Genomic DNA, 17047 nt, shown 5'->3' with positions numbered 1-17047 from the left:
AACTGTTTTATTATATGATTAAATGATAGCAAACTCCTAAAAGACTGTTTCTTTGCTTTAATTCAAAGTTTTAACAAGAAATTTCAACAAGAACACATTGTAACAGAAAAAATTGAACAGCTCAATAATTCCTTATATTGACCTGCAATAATTCCTTGTATTGACCTGAAACATCAAGTGCAGGTCAATACAACGTAGTATTTTTCTAACATAGTAATAGTTGGATCTCAGCCAATCAGAGAGAAGGAAATTATTCAATCAAATAATAAAAATATATATTTAATATGTTTTTATTTCCAATTAGCAAAAAAAGATGTTAAAATGTTGGACAGTTTCTTTGAAAACTTGGAGTCAGTCATGTTTTTTCCTTGAGTGAAGATAATATCTTTGGAGAGCTTATGTATGGTACATGAAACATTGGTGTATTTCTTTTTACCATAGAACAACCTGCTAGACATGACTGCTGTGATTTCCCTCAAAACTTCAAGGAAGTCAGTATTATTGTCTTTAAGTTTTCCATTTCCATAAAATTTTTCTACAGCCTCATACAAGAACTGCAACATGTAGCTGCCATCTTCTTTACTCCTAAAAGCATACATTCCTAAAAGAAGAAAAAGGAATTCATAAGTTTTTGATTTAATTTTAGTTAAAATACATCTCAATCAGTCCTGATTAAAATGAAATTAATGTAATCATACTGAAGGTCTTAAATCAATCATTCAAAGAAGTATTGATGTTATTTATATTTCTGAATATTAAATAAATCATCAAACTCAGTGCTTCTATTGATCACAAGATTCAAAGATTTATCACCTGAACTACTGTTCAGATGAAAAGTTTCTCATAATAAAACAAGATCTCATAACAAGACAACAAAAATCAAAACCATACCTTACAATAGGACAACAAAAGTCAACAACAAATTTTACAACAGAACCAAAAAAACAACACTAAACCTTACATTGTGATGACAAAAGTCAACAATGCACCTTACAACAGCAAAACAAAAGTTGACATCACATCTTATAAAAGACATCAAAACCTTCAAACAGGATAACAAAATCTTGCAACAGGACAATAAAAGTCAGAACCTGACCTTGTGGTGATGCAAACATGATGAGCATATCGTTGTGACAGGGGACAGACGTGATATGGACTGGGGCCACCGTCGGCCGATATCGCCGCGCTTTAGGTGGATCCACGTCATCTCCCAGCATTCCCATCTCTGCTGGAGGATGTAATCTGATTCCTCTTGCTGGATCCAGCTCATCCTCTGTTTGTTCCATCTCAGGTGATAGAGCCTACAAAACATACAGCTGTGTTGGAGAACTAACAGCTACTTATAACTAGTGCTAATTGTAACGGGGACCGTTACAGATGTTCCCCAAACGCTCCCCAACTTCCTTTTGGTGCCATATTCCCTAAAAGCTTCATTAAATAAGACAAACTCTATGCATTTGAGATTTTAACATCGTTTACCCAGAAGTATACCAATTTCATTCAAATTTTAGCATTGCACGCGTAATGACCATATAATCTTGTCTTCACAATCTATAGATTTTAATATACTAAATATCAAAGTATTTAATCCAAAAGTATTAAAAAATACGCTAATTTAAGTGTAATTTTGATTTTACTCATTTTACGTGCACGCACGTGCTCACATGAGCATGGCGACCATACTTTCTTGTAGAAGTCCATTAAATCTATCTATGTTCTAAATCCCACCCCATTTGGTTGAAAACCAAGGGAGTTATAGCTGTTCAAAGTTTCAGCCAATCAGATTGCAGCGCACGTACATGCACGTGTATGCATATGCATGGTGACCGTATCTTCTTGTAGAAGTCCATTATATCTATCCATGTTCCAAATCCCATCCTGTTTGGTTGAAAACCAAGGGAGTTATAGCTATTTAAAGCAATAGCCAATCAGATTGCAGCGCACGTGCATGCACGTGTTTTCATGATAATTGCTATAAATCTTATTGTAGGATATCCTAATACATGCCTATGTTTAAAATTTCAAAGGATTTGGTCAGAAAACCAGAAAGATATTGAGACTTTAGTTTCAGCCAATCAGAGCGAAGCGCACGTGCATGCGCGTGAGATCTTGCTTTTTTGATCATGTCATTTTGTTTACGCTACTAATATATCCTTACATTATAAATTTCAAAAGATTTCATCAAAAAATAGAAACGTTACGGCTATATCCATTATATTGGTCATTTCACGTGTTGCACGTGCCCGCTCTTGCAAGCACGTGCGCGCAAAATGGCATGTTGACAATGTCCTTTTATCTACATTTATAATATGTCTATATATTCTAAATATCAAAGCATGACATTAAAAAATGTTAAAGTTACGGCAATTTCAAGTATATTGGTCATTTCACGTGTTGCACGTGCGCGCTCTTGCAAGCACGTGCGCGCAAAATGACCTTTGTTCCGCAAATCTACATAACATGCCTACTTATCCTAAAAAGGTTTCCCCTTAATCGGATGTGTACTTTACAAGATCATTCGCGGACAAAATTTTCCCAAGAAGAAAAATAATAATAACTAGTGCTAATTGTAACGGGAACCGTTACAGATGTTCCCCAAACGCTCCCCAACTCCCTTTTGGTGCCATATTCCCTGTAAGCTTCATTAAATAAGACAAACTCTGTGCATTTTTTTACTTTAACAACGTTTTCCCAAAAGGATACCAATTATATTCATATTTTAGCATTGCACCCAAGCGCATGTACGTGAATGCATGTGCGTTATGACCATATCATCTTGTCTACACTATCTATATATTTTAATATACTATATATTAAAGCATTCAGTCCAAAAGAAATAAAAATCACTCATTCAAGTGTATTTTTAACTATACTCGTTCTAAATGCACGCACGTGCGTGCACGTGCATGATGACCATACCTTCTTGTAGGAGTCCTTTACATCTATCACTGTTCTAAATCCCATCCGGTTTGGTTGAAAAAAAAGAGAGTTATAGCCATTTCAAGTTTCAGCCAATCAGATTGCAGCACACGTGCATACGTGTGATTTCATGAATATTTTTCTATACCATGTTGTAGGTTATCCTAATGCATGACTATATTTTAAATTTCAAAGAATTTCGTCAAAAAACAAAGGATATATAGCCATTTAAAGTTTCAGCCAATCAGATTACAGCACGCGCACATGCGCATGCTTTCATGAAAATTCTTTTATATCATGCTGTAGATATTCATAATGTAGGACTATGTTCAAAATTTCAAAGGATTATGACAAGAAACAAGAAAGATATTGAGACTTTAGTTTCAGCCAATCAGAGCGAAGCGCACGTGCATGCGCGTGAGATCTTGCTATTTTGACCATGCTATCTTGTCTATACTTCTAATGTATCCTTACATTATGAGTTTCAAAAAATTTCATCAAAAAATAGAAAAGTTACTACAATATCCATTATATTGGTCATTTCACGTGTTGCACGTGCGCGCTCTTGCAAGCACGTGCGCGCAAAATGACCTTGATTCCGCAAATCTACATAACATGTCTACTGACCCTAAAAAGGTTTTACCTACATCGGACGAACAGTTTACAAGATCACTCCCGGACAAAAAAGTACCCAGGAAGAAGAAGAAGAAGAAGAAGAAGAAAAATAATAATAATAAGAAACAGAGTAAAAACAATATGTTCCCCAACTTCGTTTGGGGAACATAATAAGAAACAGAGTAAAAACAATATGTTCCCCAACTTCGTTTGGGGAACATAATTATGTCCCACAGAAAATATGCTATATGTAAATATTAACTCATCCAAAAGACATAAATAATAATAAATAAAAACATGTTCTATGGACAATTAATCTTTTTTAAGTGTACCAAAAATGCAAAATGTGTTTAATATAATAAATGTCCTTCAAGTAAAACCAATATTCCAGACTGGACTTACCCCTTCCCCTCCTGCTGCTTTGTGAGTATTTGTTTCTTTGTTGGCCTCCTGGGTGTAAACTCTACCAAGCTGCCAGACCTCATTTTGTAATTTCTTTAAATTTCTGACAATTTCTATCTGTCTTTGTTCCAAATATTTTTCTACATCTGATGTGTCTTGTTCCTGCTGAAACAAAAAATTAGAAAAATACATGTAGTCATCATTACAACTAGGCTTTACTTAAAACTGAGTTATACCAATACATGTATTACACAGTCATGCTTCTGAGTTCTGTAATTTGTTGAACAATGTCAATTTTACCAATACATTGATTGTTTAACTCACCTCCCGTGTGTCTGTATCCTGACTGTTGGTTGTGGGGAGGTCAGTGTCACACTCAAGGTCAGAATCCTCTATGTCTGTGTCAGACACCTCTCCCTCCTCTGTGTCAGACTCTACACATGACAAAAATTACATCGTACAGTGTACATTTAAATTTGTATGAGGAAAAACCATAAAAAAAAAAAACAGGTAAGTTTGGGTGTTGCTAAAACGCGAAACAGAACGGAAAGCGGAACGGAACGGAAAACGGAAAATTTTTTGTCAAACAAATAACATAGATTCAATATAAATCAGATAAAAGAGCAATATTCTTGTGGTAAAAGTCATTTCTAATAAAAATTAATTGTATTAAACTATTATATATTCATGAGTCATACACACCCTCCGTGGAAAAAATGCTACTGATAGAAATCCCCCCCCCCCCCCACACACACACACACGAAATAGGATTTTCGTGTTTGGGCAAAGGACATATCCCCCCCCCCTTTTTTTTTGCTTGTCAAATTCGTTGTATATTGGAAATTTTTTTCTGACCCCCACCCCCTCTTTCAATTTGTTTCCAATGTCAATGTCTGAAAAGACAAAAATAACTAGTTATGCTATTCAGATTATGCACGCAGTGTCGAATTCGCGAGTCATGAAAGGGGGGTGGCAGTTTCGGGTCTGCGTAGGGGCCCACAGCCACATTAAAAATTGATTTATTAAACCTTATGTACATTTTGGACACAAAAAGGGGGGGCAGACCTATTACAACTTTTAAGACATTTCCGATGAGCGGGAAAACAAACTCATTTTTACGGGGTCATTCATATACGCCTCCCCTCCCCAAACAACCCCCCACCCCAAACATGCACACATATGTGCCGCAAACAAACAAAATTTAACTTCAATGAATGCAAAGATTCTGCAGTCTGCATTATATCTACCACAACTTTGTCTATCCACAAAAGGACTCTATTTTTGAATAAATTTTAACAACCAGTGTGTATAAGAGATGTTTATTCGAGCCGTAAAGTTTTGCCCTAAACGTAATCTTAATAATTTTTTTAAACATTTTTTTTTCTCTTTCCATGGTTCATTTAGATATCAAATATTTGCCCCCCCCCCCCCCCACCTCAGTCTTAACCTTTTTACTACGGAAATTTTTGTTCAAGTTCACATTCTCACCCTTTTTGTGAATATAATAAATGTAGTAAGTTAGTGTAAAAAATAGTACTGAAAGATGTTGGGAGTTGGAACTTATCCCCCCTCCCGAATCAAACAATTGTTTTCTTTTTGTGTTTTATCTCCCCTCCCGAATCAAACAATTGTCTTCTTTTGTGTTTTTTGCTTGTCAAATACTTTTCAAGTTCGTTTACCCCCTCCCCCCCCCTTTCAAATTCGATTCTATGTGACTGCTATTTTAGCGACTTTTGTAAATAAGAGATTGAGCATGACAAAATCAACTTGTATTTAATAGTGGGGGATTGAATGTGTACAAGATATATCATTTATGATAAAATTTGTGTATTTTAAGTGATTTAATCCAAAATAATATATTCCGTTTTCCGTTCTGTTCCGCTTTCCCTTCCGTTTTCCGTTCCGCGTTTTAGCAACACTCGGTTTTTCTGGCAACACTTCTTCTGTCCATCAGAAGTAGCTTTCAGATATAATTTTTTTTCTCTTGATTACCATACAAAGGTTTTTTTTCAATACATAATAGTAAACTATATACAATGTACATGCTGATTCTAATGCATAGTATATAATTATCTTCAATCCTCTTATTAACATCCCCTAAAGTATGCATACGTTGTATGTGTCAATTATATGGAAGCAACCTTATTCACAAGAGGGAATACTGAAACATTTTCTTAAAATTAGTCTACAGAGTGTATATATTTTGAGAATACATCAAGTAGCAATAACTGTACCTTCATCAGAGATCCCTTCATTGTCCTGATAGTCAATCTTATCATGTCCATCTTTGTTATGGCCTGGTTCCCCTCCCCCTTGTTTGTGTCCGGCGCCGTGATCAAACCCTATGCCTGCGTCTCTTTGATCTTCAGTTGCTTTACTCTCGGGAATTCTACAGGCCTGACAAACACATACATCACAAATCAAAATTTCAGAGGTCCACATTATTTTATTTTCTGAAATGAATATACACGTATATACACTTCCCTTAGAATATAATTTATTTTTGTTTTTACATTTTGTTGTTACATTCTTTTGATGTATAAAGCTCCTTACCATGTTTACAAATAAGTATAAGTAATAATGAGGCCATCTAACCAATAAAGTTTTTATTACCCTGAAATATCTCTAAGACTGTTGCCTAATCTTAATTACTTTTCTCCCAGGATAAAAAAAACATGAACATTTTTTTCATTTCAATACCTGAATAAAGAACAGTTTTGGTTTGTTTGTCAGTGCTTTACATGCTTTAGGGCTGAAGTAATCCAGAACGTCTTGGGTGTCAAAGAATTCATCATCAAACATTTGTATAGCATGATGATGGACCACTTGATCTTTTCCTTTCACCTCTTTTTCAATTCCATGTGAACTGATAGCAAATACAAAACAATCATACTCTTTCAGACTCTTGTTTTTGGAATCTAAAAAGGAAAAATCAGAAAAGTCTAATATGCAATACGATTAAAAACAGATTACGAGAAAAAAAACTGTCTCAGTCTGATTCATAAAGAAGGAAATTTAAATTTTGGAAAACAATGCCAAATAAAATTTTATATGTGTTTCAATTTAAAAGTTATTGCACTTACATGAGTTCAAAAGTGACACAAATTTGGATGTTGTTAAATTTTCATGACAATCTACTTTAAATCCTAGTCGTTTGAATGTTTTCTTCATGTACTTGAGGTCTTTGTTGGCGCCCCTCCTCTTGTGTGGCCCTGAGGTAAAGTTAGAGATCACGAGGGCGATTCCCTGGTATTTCCTACTGACGTGGAACGGATATCTATCTGTATCCTCCTCTGTATCCATGTCAGACAACTCTAGCTTTAAAACAGTATTAAACAAATTTAAATATAAAATCAAAGACCTTGTCTACGGCTATTTGAATTATATGGGTTGCACAAGAGAGTACATCAAAAGGCGACGTATGGGTCCTTCCATGCACATGATGTAACAAAAACATCAGAGGTATGGCTATTATAAAAGGGAGGTATAAGATAACACATGTACATAACATAATTGTGTGTATATATATTAACTCTGTACCCATGACATGTGCTGAAGCTATTTTGTTTTTTTTCTTTATTTCTTCTTGTAATAACTATAAAGAGCAATGACATTGTAATGTCCAGGCCATAACATGAATAATGAAAGAAAAAGTGAGCAAACTCACATACCCCACGCTCCCCCAAAACTCAGAGTGCTGAAATTGCCGGGAAAAATAAAGGAATATCAATTTCCTGTTGCACATCTACATAATGTGTCCTAAATGTCTGCAAAGTTTGACAAAATTCTGTGCAGCGGTTAAAATGGTTAAAGAGGATTTACGCTGCCAAACTGACATCTCTTTATTCAAGGTATGGCCAAAATGTATATATGTTGAAAAGTGCCAAAATTCCCGGAAACAATAAAGGAATTGGAATTTCCTGGTAATATGCACATTTACACATTGTGCCCTAAATATGTGCAAAGTTTGACCAAATTCTGTGTAGCGGTTTATCATGTTTATGAGGAGTTGTGCTGACAAAAAAAGCAGTACTAACGGACTGACTGACACACTGACTGACAGACAGGTCAAAAACATTATACCTCTTGCAACTTGTTGCATGGGGTATAATACGTCTGTATTTGGAAGTGAGGTTCCTTCCTTCTCTATATATACCACACTAGTAGGTATAGGTCTAATCAATACAAGAAGTCTGTAAGCCAGTGCTCACTAGTGTTGGAGTCTGATGGGTTTGATCACTGGTGGCCCAGCTAGATCAGGTAGTACCTGACTGAGATTCAGAAGGTCCCAGTATCATATGATATATTGAACTCCGCATTATTTTGAAGGCTGGTTTAAATCCCAGTCTGGTTGACTGCATTTTTATCCATTACCATTACCCTTGAAGCCACACCATGCCCTTGAAGTGACGGATGAAAGACCTGCCAGGGAATAACTGAGCTGGTGTCTTCTAGGGCTATTAGAGGAAATTGTGACGGTCAGTTGGGTTTGATGGCAGGTGATCCAGCTAGTCCAGTTCATACTCTCATGTGAATGGCGCAGTGCATGGTTAGAGCGTCTGCTCTAAGAGTCGCATTTAGGAGTTATCCTTACGTTGTGGGTTCAAATTCCACTGTGGGAAGTACAGTACGGTCAACGCGGATTAGGCATTAAACCGCGCTCCCCCCGCGGTGTTTTGATCCTTTCCGCGATACACCCCCGCGGTTATTTCATCGCGGTCCTACCTGTAGCCAGGTATAGACCGCGGCGATGTGACTTACCGTTGACTGGCTTATCGGATTTCTTTTACCTGTACGGCCGTATAATATCTATTTAACTGCATATTGTTCGGTCTGTAAAATTGCAGGTTTTGAGTAAAAAAAAATCGAGCTATTACAAATATTATACAATGTAACTACTACCCGAAGAATTTAACAACAAAAAAAAACCAAAAACAAAAAACAAACAAAACAAAAAAAAAAAACAAAAAACAAACAAACAACGACAAAAAAAAAAAATCAAACAGTGTATGATTGTTTTTCAAGTTATTCTGATGTTTGATAAATGTAAGATTTTAAAACATGTTTTTAAAAAATAAATTATATCTCCAGCATAAGCGTAAACTTTATTTCTCTAAATTAATGACTATACTGCAGTATACCGTGTATCACTTTTACAATGAAACGCATACATGTTTCGATAAATATTCGATGGATGGAAGAGCTAGATATTCTGAAACATGTTTATAGGCAATGTGCAGTAAATCTCTCTCTCTCTCTCTCTCTCTCTCTCTCTCTCTCTCTCGTATTATCATTTTTTTTTTAATCGGCAAAATTCATTTTAAACGGCAACGCATTTCCGCTGGAAAGCATACATTAAGATAACTCCTTGTAAGTACGAACAATGTTCATGTGAAAAACGTGTTAACTGAAAACACTGAGTAGTAGAAGTATTTGAATGCAGTTTAGTGTTACTTAATTTATTAACTCTCAATATTCAAATAAAATAAAAGAAAGCTTAAAATTTTCTTTCCGCATAATAAAATTAAACAGATGAAACGGGGTGCTTTGTTGTGCATACCGTTGTGCATAATAAATTGATATATCGTCCTTTTGGCATGTATATGTAAAAGAATTAATATTATTTCTACCATTTACATGTACACCTCTATAGCCACCCCTATCAACGTATGGGATTAACTACGCAATGAAATACATTAGCTTGTCGTCATTTTGGAGGAACATGTACACAGTACATATAGGACAGCCCTCGGTGTTTACATTTCTAGTTTTTTTGTATTTGTAGAAGACCAAGCATAAACAGGGAAAGTCATTTAAATTTATTAAGATCAGTCTTATTTTTGTGAATCCATTATAAAGTTACTAATATTGGGATAAATTAATGTTATTGAAACATACAACCTTACATGTATGTTTAAAAAATATATATATGAAGTTCATGCAGACGGCAGAAGGGGAACCCGGGGGGGGTCGAAAATTATAATCCACCCAGTATATGATTTTATATTTTAAAAGTGTCAAAATGTTGCGAAAATCCAAATCATTTGTCTTTCACAAAGGTGTGAAATTAAACCCAATACAGTGTCACTGTGAGACAGGAAATCCCTCTCCGCTTGAACGCGCTCAATACACAGGATTCCACCAGTTACTAAGGAGACCACGATTAGTCCGTGCAGCTACACGTACACTGTGTATACATGTACTAGATCTAACAAGGACCAAAAAATTACTTACCAATGCAAAATGTACCTAAAATGTTGTTCCGATATTGTTTGTGGTGTTTATGAATTTCTTTTCAGTAAATTTTTGTTTACGCGATATAAATAGTTCTAATAGAATTTTGCATTAATAAGCTTAGTAGTTTTTTTTTGGCACTGTTTTGGTTGAATTTTCATACATGAATACAATATTTTCTAAATCAACTTAGTTTATATCTACTGATATTGGGAAAATAACCCCCATCCAAAGTTGTGATTGTGCTGAGTTTTGTGTAAGACACATTAATAGTGTCCAAGTAAATAAAAGGGGGAAGGGGGATGATTTTTACATCAAAATTAACTTTTTACACGAAAGTAATCATGGTAATCTACATATCGTAAATTTAAATAATTTTAAAATTCAAATATGTATTAAATTGTATGATCAATGTAAATGTCATTGTGAAGTATGTTAAACATGTACGACAGTTGAAATTTACTGACCCGCTTTCGGGCACGCACGTGTACACCAGGGGTAGGGCTGGTGCAGGGGATCGCACCTTGTCAAGTGTACAGCTGTGAGAACCAAGTATGCGTACCAGGTCTAGCTCTAGACATTATGTAATTTTATTTTATTCTCCACGGATTGGTAGGCCATCAAATTACACACACATACACATTCTACTAATTTCAAGAACATTGCCCCAGAATAAAGGAATGACACTTTACGACGACTCGGAGAATGCTGATTACATAAAAATCTTCTGCGAATTATAATCCTATATTTGAAGATTAATAAGTTTAAAACACTTTCATTTATAGCCCCAATGAAATTGACACTACGATAGATCGTTTCTTTAATCAATCCACTATCAAAATTAAAAAAAAAACACGTTACGAAAATATGAATTAAAATTGAATATCACGAATAGCACACTGGGTGTTTTATCTTGTATTGTCGTATAAATATATCACAAACAGTAATTTATATCAAAAGTCATGAATCTAAATTTATAGAATGAAAACATTTTGAAAAAGTAATTCAAGGATTAGTAAACGCTACTTGAAACTTGTTTTGACGATTTTTATAATTATTCAGATACGTGCGAGTATATTTTTTAGAAAAAATAATTTTCATTTTGTACTTAAAATATTTCAGCGACTATAAATGTTAAAATATCATTAATTTCGTTTTATTTTGTTTTGGTTGATATTTTCAAAGGGAGGTAACTCGCGTTTTAGACCAAGACTGTTTTTTCACCTGTATTCGGTAAGATGCACCGCGACGGTGTGATTTACCTGGATTACTGAACCGCGGGGGCACGCGGTTTTTACCTGAGACACCTGTACTAACCGCGATGAGATTCACACCGCGGGGGTGCGCGGTAAATGCATAAACCGCGTTGACTGTACTGTATATAGTCCTTTGAATGTGACCATTTAAACTAAGGTTCCGTGTTGCAGTAGGTGCTGGCACAAAAAAGATCCCTCACAGTCATTGCTCCATGGACATGAGTGCTAAGCATAGGACAAAATTTGTAGCTCTTCAGCGGTAAGCGGAGGCGTCTCCATATGGGTGAAAAATTCTTGAGAGGGACGTTAAATAACATTAAATCAATCAATAATCATGTGAATTAACATAAGTTCACTTTAAAACAACACATTCAAACAAAAATGAATTCTACCATATGACATGTACTGCAATGAGCAGCTGCGGAGAAAATTATGACAAAAAATTGTTAGGACAGACGGACAGACACACATGGGTATACAGTATACTTCGGAGCGGGGTATAATAAATATCTCACTATCTTTCTTATCTTGACGCGTCTTGAATGACAAAATAGGCCTATTACCTGACTCGGTGCGCACCAAAGTTTTCTAGTGGAAGTAAAATTTCCACTTACTTGAAACTACTTTCACTTTCCATGGCGATTTATTTCTGCATTACAATCGACAAAACAAATTTTTAAACTTTGCCTCATAAAAATACGATAGTTTTATCATAAGTATATACACATCGAATTGAATATTAGCCTAATATTAAGCTGAAAACATTTCAGAATTTTTTCTACGAATATATGTAAGAACGAGCTAGCCTGAAACCGCAAACCGGAACCTCGTGAAGGATAATTTTTGGATACCAACAGAAAGCGAAAAGGACTGTGATGACATGAGGAAAAGACCCGATTTGCGACCTCTTTCTCGACATTTGAAGAACATGTAAGAATTTTTAAGGACCCATGTTTCTAACTTCCTATATAAAATGCATGTTGACCACAGGAAATGACAATTGATGTTTTCTTTCATTGGTGTATTCACAGGCACCTGAATTTTTATCAATACATGTGTACTGTCCGTGTTCTAGACACTTATAACAGAAAACACGTCTGCTCGGTTTAACGCTTTAATTCTAAACTACATAACTAAATGATTACACAAATCGGCGTGGCTGAAACTGTCAACATCAATTACTGAACTTGTATTTAACATATAACATTCTGCTGGTATAGCAAATTCCTAAACGTGGGAAAACATTAAATCTGAATGACTATTTTAAGATATGAACATTACATCCCTCTTCACCTTAGACAGAAAAACTAATCTTTACATAATTTCTGAAATGACAGCCTGTAATGCCAATAACTAATCTTTATACAAATACAGAATAAAGTTACAGTCAAATAACAAAAAGTCATCCTTTTCTTTTCTCAGGTGGTCACATAGTCTTTTAGATAGGCGGGTGGTTTACGTTCCCGGGTTGGTCTTCCGGTATCTGTGACAGAACGGTCTTTATCCAATTCGTCTCCTGTTTCGTCTGCGCTAATTTCCAGGTCATGCGATTCCGTTTCGTTTTCGTCGCTTGATATAAATTTCTTTATAGCCGTACAGTTTCGCTTAATCAACGATCCATTTTCATCCTCGAGAGTCGCTGCATTTCTGCATTTCTCCCTCACGATGAACTTCTCAGGAGCGAACTCGGTTGACAACTTATCGCGCTTTGGCTGACGTTGTACAACAGTGTCACCGATCTCAATTTCACACGGTATGGCACGGCGCTTCTCATCCGCTCTTATTTTAAAATCCTCTTTCCGTCTTGCGTCCGTTTCTCTTATTTCTTTGTGATCGATTCTTGCACTGATCTCTGGTAACTTGGTATGAATTTTCCGATTATATAATAACTCTGCAGGGCTTTTTCCGGTTGTAGAATGTGGGGTCGCACGGTACGCAAGTAAGAACTTGGGTAGTTCTCGTCTCCAATCTTTACCTTCTGCGTTTGCAGCTTTAATGGCTTTGAGTAGTGTTCGGTTTTGCCTTTCTACCTCCCCATTTCCTTGTGGCCAGTATGGTGTAGTCCGAATGTGTTTGATACCATTTGAATTCAGGTATCCCTTAAACTCCTCTGACACAAACTGTGGTCCGTTGTCGCTTCGCATGCTGTAAGGTAAACCGTGCCTCGCGAACATACTCTCAAGTTGAAGAATGATCTTCTCACTGGTTATCTTTTTCATAATGGCTACTTCTTGAAATCGGGAAAAATAATCTATAACGACTAGTAAATATTCCCCAGAAGGAAACGGTCCCATAAGATCTATAGCCAGATCCTGCCATGGCCCGTCGGGTAATACCGTTGTTCGAACTGGTTCGGGCCTAGTGTTGTTCGACAAGAGTTGGCATTGTTGACATGTTCTAACAAATCGCTCGGCTTCTGTATCTATGCCTGGCCACCATACCTTTTCTCTTAGTCTTTGTTTCGTGCGGACAATGCCCTGGTGTCCTTCGTGGGCCAACTGTATTGTTTGTCTCCTCAGGCATTTAGGCAGTATGATGCGCGATCCACGTAATACTATTCCGTCGACGACTGAAAGTTCCGCTTCCACAGTACGAATTTTAGGATCCAGACGGCCATGCCCTGTTTCGATCCTCCTCATAATCTCGACGAGTTCTCGGTCCTCCGACGTTTTCTGACGAACTTCTTGAATAGTGAGTGCTTTCGGTACAGCATTATCTGCGATGAAATGCGCATATTCGTCTGCAATGTGGCGTAATCGGCAAGCCTGATTCTGACTCAATCTGGATAGAGCATCAGCAGCATTCTTTGGTCCAGGTATATAGACAATCTTATACTTATACGGTTGAAGTCGCAATATCCATCGCTCGATTCTAGCTGGTGGTTTCGACTTTGGAGAAAAAATGTAGGTCAACGGCTTATGATCCGTCCAGATTTCGAATTCTAGCCCGTATATATACATATGAAACTTTTCACAACCAAACACGACACCTAGAGCCTCGCGCTCAGTCTGCGAGTATCTTTGCTCAACGTCGGTTAGAGTTCGACTTGAATATGCAATTGGTTTGAACAATCCGTCTGGTTGTTTCTGTGCTAGAATGGCCCCAAGTCCAACGGGACTTGCATCCACGATTATTCTTGTCTCGGCTTTTGGATTATAATATGCTAGTGCTTCGGCACTCACCAGCGCTATTTTTAGCATGTCGAACGCATCCTGGTGTCTTTTCGTCCAATTCCAGTGCGTGTTCTTCCTTGTAAGCTCTCGTAAAGGGGCAGCTATTGTTGAGAAATTTGGTATAAAACGGCCGCAGTAATTTGCCAGCCCCAGGAAGCTCCTTATTTCGGAACTGTTGCTCGGCGTCCTGGTCTCTGATACTGCTTTGATCTTTTCCTGGTCGGGTCGAACCCCTTCTGATGAAATCACATGTCCAAGGAAAACAATTTTAGATAGACCGAATTCGCATTTTTCTCTGTTAAGGGTAAGCCCTTTCTCAGCTAGTCTGTCAAGCACTTTCGTAAGTTTCTTGTTATGATCCGCCTGGTCCGTCCCGTAAACTACGATGTCATCAGACAAATTCCTCACTCCTTTGATACCTTGAATAACTTGTCCAATTACTCTTTGGTAGATCTCAGATGCTGAGGAAATTCCGAACATGAGGCGCTTGTAGCGATAAAGGCCCTCGTGTGTCACAAATGTGGTTATCTCTCTTGATTCCTCGTCTAGCTCTATTTGGTGGTATCCCCAACGTAAATCAAGTTTTGAGAACACTGTGCTGCCGTTCATGTCTTCAAGCATTTCATCCACAGTCGGGATAGGGTATCGCTCACGTTGAACAGCAGTGTTGACCCGTCTCATATCGACACAGATTCGAATTTCCCCGTTTTTCTTAGGCACAACGACAAGTGGCGACACCCAGGCCGTGGGGCTGTTTACCTTCTCAATTATGTCCATCTTCTCCAGCTCCTCGAGCTTTTTGTTCACGCTCTTCCTCACATTAAATGGTAAGCGTCGTAGCGGTTGTGCTACAGGGGTCACGGTCTTGTCAACATGAATTTTCAGTTGGAAATTTTCCAGTTTTCCTACTCCATCGAAAACAGAATTTCTGGAGGCAACAATCTTATCAAGTTCACTTCTAACGGAGCATAGGTCCGGCTCATCGGTTCCTATGCGTAGAACTCCTAGCTCTACCGCTGTGTCTTTTCCTAGTAAGGAAATATAATCGCCTTCAACGACAGCAAACTCTGCATATGTTTCACGCAGTCCATGCTTGGTGACTGCCCGAAATGTTCCTAGTATTTGTAATGGTTCCCTTGATCCGTAAGAAAACAATCTTTTTGTGCTTCTCGATAGGGACATTGTTTCATCGTTAGCGCTAATGGCGCTCCATACATTGTGGTTCACGATATTGCAGCTTGCGCCAGAGTCGATTAGCATCTGTATCTTAGCTCCGCCCACGCTAACGTCTATCATGCCATTTGTATCTTTTTTGTAGACAGCAAATGCGAACTCGTCATCTGAGGACTCGCTCTGCACTAAATGAACATGCTTTGTACTGCGGTCCTTACCTGGTCTAGTGCGCGGGGTATCCGATTTGGTCTTACACACTTTTGCGAAATGACCCTTTTTCCCGCACTTATTACACGTTTTGTCCTTAGTAATTGTACAGTTCCTTGCAATGTGGCCCTTCCGCCCGCACCGAAAACACGTGGCATCTTTCTGAGAACTTTTCTCAGATACGTACTTTTTCCTGTGATTTACCGACGGCCTAACAGTGTTAACATCGGAGTTTGAAAATGTTTCACAGCCCTTGAATCTGTCTGCTTGCTCGTCTACGATTTCGCCAGCTCGGGCTATGTCCATTGCATTTTTTAAAGTTAATTCCTTTTCCTTTAGGAGTCTTTTTCTTAATTTTGACGATCTACACTTTTCAACGATTTGATCGCAAATGTTGTCGTCTGGCTTCTCAAATTCACAGGTTACGGCCAGTTTGCGCAGCCTAGTCACAAAACTGTCAATTTTTTCTATTCCACCTTGTGCCGCGTTCCTGAACAAATGGCGCTCAAATGCTATGTTCCGTTTTGGTTGGAAGTACTCATCTAATTTCTTTTTGGCACCGTCCAAATCATCTCCCGACTCCCCAAGAGTATCAAATATTTCTTGAACTTCACTTCCCGCGGATTGTAGAAATAAAGCCCTTTTTTGCGCTTTATCCGTAATGCCGGATGCTGTTAGGTAGAATTCAAAGGTTTTCTTCCACCTGTCCCACCTTTGTGAGACACTTGTTTGGTCACCGTTAACATCAAATGGATTAATTGCAGGTAACTGCAATGCCTTTGCCATTGTTGTTATCCTCGTCGCCAATGTACTGTCCGTGTTCTAGACACTTATAACAGAAAACACGTCTGCTCGGTTTAACGCTTTAATTCTAAACTACATAACTAAATGATTACACAAATCGGCGTGGCTGAAACTGTCAACATCAATTACTGAACTTGTATTTAACATATAACATTCTGCTGGTATAGCAAATTCCTAAACGTGGGAAAACATTAAATCTGAATGACTATTTTAAGATATGAACATTACAACATGTAAGTCGCTAAATAAGCCAAATATCGAAAA

General features: G+C 37.4%; 2 protein-coding genes across 7 annotated transcripts; both read right to left on the bottom strand.

Moving 5' to 3' along the window:
* Positions 1–254: 254 nt before the first annotated feature.
* LOC134246643 (uncharacterized) lies at positions 255–12163 on the bottom strand. Of its 6 annotated transcripts, none has more exons than XM_062729013.1 (8): positions 12041–12163; positions 7020–7254; positions 6637–6854; positions 6171–6333; positions 4261–4370; positions 3937–4098; positions 1097–1301; positions 255–601 (listed from the first exon to the last, which is right to left on the bottom strand). In XM_062729013.1, the coding sequence occupies exons 2-8, from the start codon at positions 7237–7239 to the stop codon at positions 291–293; spliced, it is 1389 nt and encodes a 462-aa protein (XP_062584997.1). In that variant the 5' UTR covers positions 7240–7254; positions 12041–12163; the 3' UTR covers positions 255–290. The 6 variants fall into 6 exon arrangements, with proteins under 6 accessions (XP_062584997.1, XP_062584999.1, XP_062584995.1 ...); XM_062729015.1 differs by having other exon boundaries at positions 7020–7250; positions 12041–12137; XM_062729011.1 differs by having other exon boundaries at positions 7020–7250; positions 11990–12084.
* A 681-nt stretch (positions 12164–12844) lies between these two features.
* LOC134246640 (uncharacterized protein K02A2.6-like) lies at positions 12845–16765 on the bottom strand. Its single transcript, XM_062729010.1, has one exon. The coding sequence runs from the start codon at positions 16763–16765 to the stop codon at positions 12845–12847; it is 3921 nt and encodes a 1306-aa protein (XP_062584994.1).
* Between the last annotated feature and the right edge of the window lie 282 nt (positions 16766–17047).

The sequence above is a fragment of the Saccostrea cucullata genome, unplaced genomic scaffold (genome assembly GCF_032062105.1).
Source record: "Saccostrea cucullata isolate Sc308-1 unplaced genomic scaffold, CSIRO_AGI_Scuc_v1 ctg2209, whole genome shotgun sequence".
NCBI classification, from domain to species: domain Eukaryota; kingdom Metazoa; phylum Mollusca; class Bivalvia; order Ostreida; family Ostreidae; genus Saccostrea; species Saccostrea cuccullata.
Note: the sequence above shows the minus strand (reverse complement) of the source record. Positions and strands in the feature narration are given on the sequence as shown.

Coding starts and splice junctions, on each gene's coding strand:
- LOC134246643 (XM_062729013.1), bottom strand. CDS start 7,239: ATGGATACAGAGGAGGATACAGATAGATATCCGTTCCACGTCAGTAGG. Junction 6,855..7,019: donor TGTGTCACTTTTGAACTCAT/GTAAGTGCAATA, acceptor TTTCCTTTTTAG/ATTCCAAAAACAAGAGTCTG. Junction 602..1,096: donor CATGTTTGCATCACCACAAG/GTCAGGTTCTGA, acceptor TTCTTCTTTTAG/GAATGTATGCTTTTAGGAGT.
- LOC134246640 (XM_062729010.1), bottom strand. CDS start 16,765: ATGGCAAAGGCATTGCAGTTACCTGCAATTAATCCATTTGATGTTAAC.